Source organism: Rattus rattus, chromosome 1 (assembly GCF_011064425.1).
Source record: "Rattus rattus isolate New Zealand chromosome 1, Rrattus_CSIRO_v1, whole genome shotgun sequence".
Taxonomy (NCBI): domain Eukaryota; kingdom Metazoa; phylum Chordata; class Mammalia; order Rodentia; family Muridae; genus Rattus; species Rattus rattus.
In genome coordinates, this window is record NC_046154.1 from 7342958 (window position 1) to 7354580 (window position 11623).

At 50.3% G+C, this 11623-nt stretch overlaps 1 protein-coding gene across 1 annotated transcript in view; it reads left to right on the top strand.

Moving 5' to 3' along the window:
• Ajap1 (adherens junctions associated protein 1) overlaps positions 1-11306 on the top strand; it is a 112235-nt gene extending 100929 nt beyond the window's left edge. The window contains exons 5-6 of the mRNA XM_032893722.1: positions 1453-1583; positions 10165-11306. Of these exons, the coding sequence (XP_032749613.1) occupies positions 1453-1525 (73 nt within the window). The 3' untranslated portion in view covers positions 1526-1583; positions 10165-11306. The remainder of the gene's footprint in view (positions 1-1452; positions 1584-10164) is intronic.
• Positions 11307-11623: the final 317 nt, after the last annotated feature.

The window sequence follows — 11623 nt, forward strand, 5'->3', positions numbered from 1 at the left end:
GTTTGCTATCTGATACTCTCATACCCTGCTACAGAGCCAGGAAGGGTATTACTCCGGTGCCTGCCACTGGGCCTGGGACACGGTAGCTGCGATTGTGATGAAACACCTTGAAAGAAAGCAGCTTAGGGTGGAAAAGTGTTTGTTCAGTTTATGATTCCGGGTTTCGGTCTGTCATCACAGGGATTTCAGAACAGCAGACGCTTAAAGCAGCTGGTCACAGTCTAGAGCAGGAAGAAATAAACGCATGGATACCTGCTTGCTTGCCTCCTTCATGTTTATATGGTTCAGAATCCCCCGACTAGGGAATGGTGCCACTCATGGTGGTCTGAAATCTCCCAGAATCCCCTGCCTAGGGAGTGGTGCCACTCATGGTGGCCTGGATTCTCCCAGAATCCCCTGCCTAGGGAATGGTGCCACTCACAGTGGTCTGAATTTTCCCCACATTAATTAACAGTCAGGATAACCCTGTTGTTGTAAAAATATAAAAATAAAAAATGTATTGTTGTCTTTTACCCTGCTAGGTCCGCACTGCGGTGCCCCAATATATCTGTAGATATCTTTGTAGAAAAAATCCCAACTCTGCGGTGGTCCAGTGTCTCTTGCCACCACACACTTTAACCGTCACATAAAAGAACACACAACACAATAATCTTAGATCCAATTGATAAGATATAATTGCCCACTTAAACATACAAAGCCCAGTACCATCCATCCCTTAGGAACATTAATAACAACCTGTAAATACACAGAGCAGAATCTTAACATCACCTGCCATGGCTTCTCACCCTCTCCTCTGTCTCGTCTCTTCCTTTCTGTTCTAATCTCCTCCTCTTCCTTCAAACTTCTCTCCCGCCCATCCTTCCTTCTCCTCCAGTGGCAGGCCTCCTTCTACCCTGTACCTGCCCCTCACCTGTACTTTACAAATTCAATGGGGAGGTTCTGGTGAAGTCACCTGATTCCTGAGTATGTGACTAGGCAGTTGTCCTTGGGACAGTGGAATTAGCATCAAAATACAGATAACTTCAGGGCAAACCACAACAGAACCCCACTCCACAGATATGCTCATAGGCCAACCTGATTTATACAACTCCTCACTGTGACTCTCTTCCTGGGTGTTAACGCTAACCATCACAGTAACCTTCCTTCAATGTCAAAATGCGAGGGAGACATTTTAGGAGCTAGGTCTTGTCCTTTCTATCGCCTGTAATAGGCCCTTGCTTCGGGCTCACCCCCAAGCCAGCATCTGGAGATGGCACAGGAGTGAGGGTGGCCAGCCTTCCCACCTCCACACCTGAGTCCTCAACCTCCAGCCTTGCTGCTTGTGAACCTGGGAGAGAAAATGGTCGTCCCTTAAAGATCCATCTCAAGAGAGCAGACCCAGCCTGCAGGCTGCCCAGCTTCCCTGCCCTGTGGTGTGCGTAGGCTAACACCAGCCCTCTCTGCTCTCCACAGATCCTCCTCTGCGGATAGGCATCTCATCCCTGTGGCCTTTGTGTCTGAGAAATGGTTTGAAATCTCCTGCTGACTGGCCGAAGGCTTTTTACCTCCTGGGGGCGGGGCAGACGCCATGTGTCTGTTTCATGGTATGTATCTTCCTGGAGCAGGATGCCCTCTCTGTCTCCTTGCCCCTCCACCCCACCTACTACCCTTACCTCTATTTGGGATGACTGGGAGCCCCTCTCTAAGACAGTGGGTTTCCCAGGACATCTCCTGCGTAGATACTGGACCATGGTCTCTGAGGCACATCTCTTAGGCACACAGATGAGACTACACACTAGGGTAGTAGCTCAGAGGATCTCACAGCAGCAGTAGCAGCAGCAGCAGCAGCAGCAGCAGCAGCAGCTCACCACCATGCTCTCCCTGTGCAGAGCTGCAAGCTGAAATCACCTTCAGAAATAAGCTCTGGGCACAGAGTCCCCTTCCCTCAGCGGGAAGCCACCCACAGGGTGGCAGCTAAGCAGACAGGGATCACACCCTGGGCACACACAAATCGTGCTGGGGGAGAGGGGGAGGGAAGCCAGAGTGGAATTAAAAGACAGTCTTGAACTATGAAAATAGGAGATAAGAAATAACGTGATAAAGAGAGAAAGCAAAGAGTTGAGACATCCACTAATTTGAAGCTGGAGACCGGCACCCAAACAGGATGAATTCTTCACGCTCTGCTGCCTGGGAACATTCGGCTCGCTTTGGTTGGTATGAACGCAGATGCTGACATCCAATGGCTCCTGTGAACGGTGGCGTGCAGGGGTGTGAGCACCTCGCCTGGGAGCCGTACAGCCCACACCTCCCGCTCACACACGCTGCAGGCACAGCCTGTGGTAATGTCTGTTTGTCCCCCTTTCCCTTGAGATGCAACTCTTCCTTGGAGCCCTCCTTTGGCCCGAGTGTCACGACAGAGCCAGCCAGTCTATGTCCCTCTTGTAAAAGAGGCATCCAATCATTTCCCGGGGGATGATAAGCCCATCTCTTAGATAGGACATGGTGTCGGCAAATGTTTCCATCTTGCTCGATCCCCACCTTCTGTGTGGTGATGGAATAAGAAAGGCAGAGAGGGGTGAGGGCTGGGCATGGCTCAGGGGTTCCATACCGAGCCCTTGTCCAGCAGGAAGCAGGGAAGAGCTGCCGCCAGCTTGGAAAGGAGTCGGTGGGTTCTTAATCCCAGCACTAATGAATCGCAGGTTTGGTCCAAATCAAATCTCCAGCCCTCAGTCTCTGTCCCAAAGCCAACGTGTTCCGCCAACGGGCAAGAGAATGTAATTAGATTAGACTGGAAATGAGCCTCCCGCAGAGGCCTTCACAGAGCCTGCGTGGCAAACGCAGCCTTCTAGCAGGCAAGGACTGGATCCTCAGAGCACAGTGCCATGGTCTGCCAAGGTGCTCTCTCCATGAAGGCTGTGGACGTCCCTCTTGGATGTACCCGCTCAGCTAGGGTGGGGGAGCAGTGGAGTTCCTGTCGCCTGGTGAAGCTTGGCAGGTCCCAGGGTGGGGCAGGTGCCGCATCTCGGTTATAAGTTCATCAAAGGTAGGCATGGTGGCTAAAGTCTGTAATGAGTCTGAGGCAGGGGAATTGCTAAGAGTTTGAAGACAGCATGGGTACGGATGGAGTCAAACCCTGTGTCAATTTAAAAAGAAAGAAAGAAAAATGTATTAAACAGTAATTCATTGACATGGAGATGCTAAGTCTGCCCAGTGAGCCACCACTTCCTGGGGGAGCTGGAGAGCCATGGGGCCATGTGCCTTGGGGTAACTCTGTCATATAGATGTTAGAAAGGCCATTCTCCCAGCAAGCCCCTCTACAGGAGGGAAGCTGAGGCTGAGAGAAGACAGATGATTTGGCTATGATGGTGTAGGTTGCTGTCATCGGTGAGGCCCCCATTACCCACAGCTGCCTGTTTCCAGGATGTCACACTGCCCACCCTACAGGTGGCGACAGGTGACTCTGCCTTGCAAACCCCTTGCCATGTCTGAGGCCACGCCCATCTCTATGGCGGGTGCCTCTGCTCACTCACCCCAGGCCAGCCTCAAGCAGTAAGCAGGCTGGGGGTAGGGCATGGCTGTAAGATCTCCAATTAAAGCAGATGGTCAGCCAGGCTGCAGGAGGGCCAGTCTTGAGTGCCCAGGGGTCTGAGCTTTCAGCCTTCTTGCAGGGAGCTGCAGCGCGGACATTTGCAAGTGCACAGGACTCGGGGACCGGACTCATGGTTTTATTTGTTACTCTGCTCCAGCCCTCTGGTCTTTGCTGTGGTGTCCACTCCTCCCTGGGGCGACGAACTGCCCACAGTTCTGATCAGGTATCCCAGTACACTGATCTGGGATGGGGTGTTAGGATGTAGCTGCCCCAGGAACTCTTCTGTGAAGGAACTTTTCACAGTCACTCTGTTTCCAGAGCGCCCTCCCCCCGTCTGTGTGCATCACCGGGACCCTCTGGGCTCTGAAGAACTAGACATTGTGTCTCCCTTCCAAAGGGATGTGCTCTTCCACCATGCCTGCCACGTTCACCTCCAGTGACTTCCTGTAGACCAGAGCGGGCGAAAGAGGCTCATTAGTCTCTGATAAATGCTTAAAGATCTCACTGCCGTGTGCCGGGCGAGCTATTCATCAGTCACTGGGATGAAAGCTTTCAGAGTCCAAGCATCCCCCGATTCTTATAATTAACGCCTGGGCTTGAGCAACAAGCAGAGACCCACCGGAGAGATCTCTCGGATTTACACGGGTACTTGCTGTCCCTTAAATAAACAGCAATTAATAGGAAAACATTTAGTTAAGGTTTAATAGTCAATAGAGATATTTATCTCTCAAGTAGCCTTTAGGACTTTCAGATAGCTTTTTTTTTCTTTTCTTTTTTTTTGGAGCTGGGGACCGAACCCAGGGCCTTGCGCTTTTTAGGCAAGCGCTCTACCACTGAGCTAAATCCCCAACCCCTCAGCTTTTTATCGACGATGTAGCAATTTCTTTGAAAGAATTTGTTTTATTTCTGTGTGTTTGTGTGTGTGAGTGTGTATGTGTGTGTGTTGGCTTTGTGTCAGGGTAGTGTCTGTGTGTGTGTGTGTGTGTGTGTGTGTGTGTGTGTGGTGTCTGTATGTGTATGTCTGTGTATGTTTGAGTGTGTCCTGTGTACTGTGTGTGTGTGTGTGTGTGTGTGTGTGTGTGTGTGTGTATCAGGGTATTGTCTGTATGTCTTGTATGTTTGTGAGTGTGTTTGTCTTTCTGAATGTGTGTGTGTGAGTGAGTGAGTGTGTGTGTGTGTGCGTGTGTGTGTCAGAGTATCATCTATGTGTGTGTCAGGGTAGTGTCTGTGTGTCTGGTTATGTTTGTGTGTCCGTGTGGTCTCTCTGTGTATCTGTGTGTGTACATGTCAGTGTTGTGTTTTTCTCTGTGTGTCAGTATTTTCTCTCTCTTTCTGTGTTGTGTATGTGGGTGGTGTGTGTGTGTGTGTGTGTGTGTGTGTGTGTGTGTGTGTGTTTATGTATGGGCATGTACACAGTCACTTCTCTCCTTCCACGGTATGTTCTGGGAATTGGACTTAGGTCTGCGGGCTTTTGGAACAAGCGCTTTTACCCTCTGAGTCATCTTGCTGGCCTCAGTGTAGCAGTTTCTTACCCCAACACATCCTCACACGACTGTGTCTGTACAAGGTGGTGCCTAACTGTGGCCCCATCTTTTCCCTGCAGACAGACTCCTGGGGAAGCAGGTATAATGACAGACAAGCTCCCGCTTCGGAGAGCCCTTGTCTCATACCACCTCACAGTGGCTGCAGGTAGCTCTGGAGGAAGCCGCATGAAGCTGACTTCTACTCAGAGGCTCACCTGCCATCCGGCTCATGCCTCATTTCCTGTCAGGCTCTCCCCAACCCCCCAGGATGGCTGAACTTCAGAAACCACATTGCACTTAGCTTCCTTCTATTCGCCAAAGCCACTTCATCCTGAACAGCGCCTTGAAAAACATAAAGACTCTTGAGTCTGGAGCACACACGAGATGAATCATTAATAACATTCCCAGGAACAAATTGAAGCACACACTGATAAAATTATAAAAAAAAGGCAAGTGCTTGAACCTTTCCCAAAACAAAACAGAACAGAACAAAACACACCCCAGGGGTTGAGGAGGTGGCTTCCTGGTGTGCTTCCAGATCATTCCCAGCATCCATATCAAAAGCCAGACTCGGCCATTCTGTGAGCTCTGGGTTTCTTGACAGACCCTGTCTCTAGGTGGACAGGGATTGAGACAAGCACCCGACTTCAGCTCCTGGCATCTGCATGCATGTGCACAGGCATGTGTGCACAGGAACACGGATACTGTGTACACACAAAAACTGTATTCATAGAGTGTAAAACTTCAACTCGGGGTTGAGTGTGGTAGAGCGCTTGCCTAAAGTGCAAGGCCTCCCCAGCTCGAAAAAAAAAAAAAGAACCAAAAAAAAAAAACTCAACTCAAAGGGATACTTTGTTCAGAGTAACGTGGATAACCTTCTAGAAGCCGTGCTTTCTGTCATCCAGCACAGAAGGAGCATAGGTGTCCTTTCAGGCTGGTCAGGAGCTGAGGCACCACGGACCAGGTCGCCCTCTTGTCTTTGTTTCTGAGAGCAGATGCATCAAGCCCAGGAGCCCAGGAGCCCAGGAGCCCAGGAAGCCTGCAGCTCAATTTCCTTCCAGGCAGCAGGGGGCAGAATTTATCCCAGAATTTATCTGCAAGATCCCTTGCTCTTCAGCTCCCACCTTCCCTGCCTCTTTCCTGTAGGGTCCAGGACCACATCCTGCATCCTTCCCCATGACCTGTGCCCAAGATCTTTCTCCAACTCAGGACCAAGGAGGCTCCTGCACTGAGCCTCTGCAGCCGGATACCCCAGCCCTCCACTGTAGAGCAGAAGTAGAGAACAGCAGGGCCAAGAGCCCAGGGCAGGCCTCTCATCTCTCCTCCCTCTCTGGCCTGGGGCTGGGATGATGCCCTGACATTGTCTGGAATCTCCTCTACTCTCTGCAGAAAGTTAGTGCAGCTGTTCCAACGGCTGGCTCACCACTGTCTCAGTCTCCCAGTAATACTGTCCAGTAGCTTGGAGGAGAATTCCCTCCCTTTGTGGTCCCATATAATCACTTCAAAAGGGATGGTCCCTGTCACCAGCCTCTGCCATCGAGCCTGAGGTGACTCCTGCTGCAGACCTGAACTCAGGGGGAGTCCTGTTGCCAGGGAAATGCCATGTGTGCCTGGCTGAAAATTCCAGGAAACTCTTATACACAGGAAGCAAGACAGATAGAAATTGAGGACATGTCTGGGTAGAGGAGAGGGGAGGGACGTGGTGGAAGGAAGGTTGGTAGGAAGAGCCAGCATGTACAACACAGAAGTATCTAGAAGACTGGCAGGGAGGGGGTGGGGCTGTCCTCCCTACAGCCTTGCTTTGTTTAAGTTCAGGATCAAGTACCGGGCTCCTCTTTGGGAGCCTTTCACATGGAGGTGGGGTGGTGGGGCGGTGGGGCAGCCTTAGGACTTACAGCCAACCTTAGAGCCAGGTTTGGCAGTGCTTACTGCTGATCCCAGCACTCAGGACACTGCAGCAAGAGTGTTGCAATAGCAATATTGCAACAATAACGATATTGTATAGCTTCTGCCCAGACTAGACTGGATAGAGAAACACTGTTTCAAGAGAGGAGGTCTAAGTCACCAGATTATACCAACCTAGGTCACCCAGCCAGCCTTTAAAATATAAATGTAATTGTAGAAAAATAGACCTAATAAATACCAATTAACCATTCTCTCTCTCTCTCTCTCTCTCTCTCTCTCTCTCTCTCTCTCTCTCTGTATCTATGTGTGTCTCTCTCTGTTTCTGTTTCTATCTCTGCCTATCTCTTTCTCTGTCTCTATGCCTCACCCCCCTGTGTGAGTGTGTGTGTGTGTGTGTGTATGAGAGTGTGTGTGTGTATGAGAGAGTGTGTGTGTGTGTATGAGGTGTGTGTGTTTGATGTGGTGTTCATGTGCATGTATGATTGTATGTCTGTGTATATGTATGTGTGCAGGTGCGTGTGCATGCGTGGTGTGTTATTGTTGGCTATGTGCTTCTGTGGTTGTGTGCTTCTGGAGTCCAGAGGTCATGTTGGATGTCTTTCTCCGTCAATTGCTACCATAGTTTTTGAGACAGAGACCCTCACTGACTGGGAACTCACCAATTCTGCTAGGCTGGCAGGTCAATAAGACCCAACGATCCTCCTGCCTGGGTCTCCCCAGCACAGGGATTATAGACCCACATGGCTGTGCCCACCTTTTATGCAGCTCTGTGGGTCCAAGCTCAGGTCATGCTCATTTAAAAGGTACTTCAGCCACTGAGCCCTTAACTCTTAACCCTCTTCACCGTGTGAGGTTCGGCATCATTGTGTCAGAAGGAAAACTTCCCACTGGATTCCAACAGTCCCCCTGGCCTTGGCATCCCTACTGACTATACAAAGGCACACTCTAGGTACCCCACCATCTGCCCATTTGAATCCACATCCTGGGTCCCTGATGGGAGTGGATTCTCAGAGTATTATTTTTTTAAACTTCAACAAAGTTCAAATGAAAATGCACACCCAAGATGGCTCTTTCTGTGTTAAATTACTTCTCCGTTTGAAACCCTTTGTCCTTTGATCCCTGAATATGGAGATAGGGTGGAGACATAGGTCATGGAAGTCCACCAACAGGAGCTGTGTGCTGACATTGCCTGAGGTCCCATTCCTTTATGCATGGTTGGCTGGGGTCTACAGTAGATGGATAATCCCACCGAAGCGTTGTGGATTCTTCGACTTAGGCCTCGTAGTCAAACAGGCGTCTCTTAGACATGGTAGGCCAGACAGAAGGTTGTTCAGGGAGCTTCTGTTGTCCGTTCTGGGACTACAGGGAAGGGGCTAGCACCTTTACTCTTCCTTTCCACCTCACTGAAGAGACAGGTGTGAGGCTCTGGGCACAAACACGGGTCCGCCCAGCCCTGCCCGCAGCTCTGGGATGAAACCTTCATGTGCCCCCGGAGAGGTCAGTGCTCAACGTCTACTGCTGATGAGACAGGAGAAAGGGTATCACACTGGGGTCTCCTGGGAGAGCTGAGTCCCATACCCACCCTTGCTGCAGCAGCGTGGACTCTTTACCCAGCTCACATGCCCTGGCCAGACAGCTTGCTCCCAGGGTTGTACGTCCCAGAAAGCTCAGAACTCTGTGACAGATCTTCTAGTCTGGCCATTCTATGAGCCTGGGAGCTACGGGGCAGCACCAGCATTCATGTCACATCCTGCCACCTTTGAGGGTCACCTGAGCCCTGGCTTCTTGCCTTGTGTCATCTACAGGTGTGGAGGAAGTCCCTTCTCTGCTTGAGGGTCTAAGTGGCCTGCAGCTGTGGGATGGGTGTTTCTAGAGAGAGCCCTGAGGGGCAGTGAAGGCTTACACACACTACCCTAGAACTCACACAGCACAAAGCAAGATCGCTCATGGCTGTAGTATACTACATCCCCGTGCCCAGGGGCATGCCAACCGCTGGACTCTCACTGGCTGGAGCACTGGGCTGCCACTTACCAATGCTCACACACAGTAGGTGCTGGGTACCCATGACTGGTCAGGCTGCTGAAGCATGCTTCAGCTATTGGTCTCTCCTGCACAAAAGCAGGCTCCCTTTCTTTCTCTCTTGGGAGGACTCAGGATCCAGAAGTCTGTCCTGACTTGGTCCATCCTTGGTCCCAGTGAGCCTCTAGCTGGTAGTGAGTGGACAGAATGAGACCCCATTCTTCTTGAGGTGCAGCACACAAAGCTCTCCTGTCCACAGGTTTGAGAGGGAGAGAGAACATGGTGGCAGTACTAGCCAGTGGCATGCATTCTTAATGATGTGTCCCATGTGAGTTAATGGGGGACATGGAGCTGTCAGAGGTGAGAGGGCAGCTCCACATTGCCACCCCCAGCAGCTTGAGCGCCCCTACAGTGAACTCAGACCACAACAGAATCTATGACTTTAACACTGAAAAGAATTCCACACTGGCTGGTGTCCTAAGCAGAGTTTGGGGTTTTGTTAAAGATACCTGAACACAGGCCTAAAAATGAGGGCTGACAGTAAAAAGAAATGCTCAGAAGAAGTTAAGACACGCACAGGAGTGTGGGTGTATGCTTCTCAAAGAACGAGCCACGTTTCAACTTGAGGTGTGTGTAGATCAGCTTTTTGGGGTTTTGGTACTCAACATGTTTCTGGAACCCCCACTGTCCTCTGCCTCTGCTTCTTTCTTTGATCACGAGGCAACAGATTGGCTTCATGGGTGCCTGAGGTGAGATTACAATCTAGTCAACTAAAGCCGGGAGCCACTGGGCTTATGCAAGGCCTTTAGAACACACCTTTCCCCGGTATATAAGGTCTCTGGTAAGACTCCTAGAACCTGTAGACGCATGCTTGGGAAAATGAGGAAGGCCTTAAAGGTTGGTAATTTGCTAGTGCCTGAGGGAGAAGATGTTTTTCCTGCTCAAATCCCCCATATTTCCTCTCTTTCTACCCTGCCGTGGGCCCAGCCTTTCTTGGGAGGCTCTGCAAGCAGGGTTGAAGCTTTTCCTCCTGGCCCCACCCATCCTTGGCGACTACCAGGGTGGGTCTATTTGGGCTTTGTGTGGGCGGTGAGTCTCCCTGTGCCCAGGGGCTGCTACCATTTATGCTCTTCCTTTCTGCCTCCACAGGATTCCGTTGGTGAACTTGTACAAACAAAACAACAAAACAAAAAATTATAAGACCTAAACCTAAACTATCTAAGGGGAGGGTCCCGCACCCGCTGCTTCTGCTTGCCGGCGGGAACTCAGCAGAGCAGGACACCCAAGGCCAAATCTATTTTTGTAAAATTGCTCGTGCCTAGGGGCGCTCCCTTCTCCCAGAGTTTTCTTCGGAGAGCAGAAAGAAGAAATGCAAGAGACGGCAGAGAAAGCCAAGCAGAAGGACAGGAGGCAGCTCCCGACGCCTGGGACTCGCACCACGATTCTGAACCTGTGCCAATAATACCACTATGTGCCATGTAATGACCCGGAAGCTCGGCAGGAGCCGAGCCCAGCGAACCACGCGGAGAGATCTTAACAGAGGACAGGGGTGGGGGATCACTTCCGGTAGGGTGGGGATCACTTCCGGTAGGGTGGGGATCACTTCCGGTAGAGTCACTATTTCTGGTTAATATACATATATAAATATATAAATACCAACACACAGACACACACCCTTTTTTTTGTACTGTAGCAATTTTTGAAGATCTTCAATGTTCCTTTTTAAAAAAGAAAAAAAAAGAATTGTGTTATAGTCACAAAACTTGATTTATTTAACATGCTTAGTATGAACAGAATAAACTTGTGTTTTGTACTTTGGCAGCTCACATCACACGCAGCACACACGCGCACACACGCACACACACACGCACATACAAACATACAAGCATTTATACGCATATATTGGAGAAACCGTTCCGCAGGTGACCTGGTATGTCGTCAGTCATGAAGGGAGACAGCCTCAACCCAGATGACGAGCCCTCACATGACAACTTACATCCATCTGTCAAACACTCGCTGAATGGTACTTGTGTGTGGCTTTTCACTTGGGCCAGAATTAAGAACGCCGTGGTTTTCTCTCTATGTATTCACACACACACGGTCCGTGCTGCATTTCTTCCTTTAACTGTCTGAGGATGCTTACGGCCACACGCGTCCATGTAGCCGACTGCCAACGAGTGAGCCTGAGAACCAGGTTGGGTGGGTGGCGGATTCTCGAACATTTGTGTTATACAAACATAGACTGAACTAAAGAAATTTTCCAGTTCCATAATTAAAGGAATATATCCGTACGCGGTGTGTGCTTGTGTCGGAGCGGCACTCAGGAGCCCACGAGGGATCCAAACACAATGATTCTGTGTGTGCCTGGCCGCAGTGGCTCCTGCGGGCCATGCTTTGGTACAGGTTGGCTCTTCCTCATGTTGCCGATCAGATGCTGGGCTTTTTCTTGGGTCATGTGTGACCAGGAAGGTTGGAGAAACAGAGGGCGCAGTGACATGCTTTTGTTTTGTTATTAAGATGCTACTTTGGGACTTCTGTTGAGTCATAGACAGAAGTCTCCAAGAGAATCTCCACCATACTCCCTGGTTTGGAATTACTGTGATGGCAA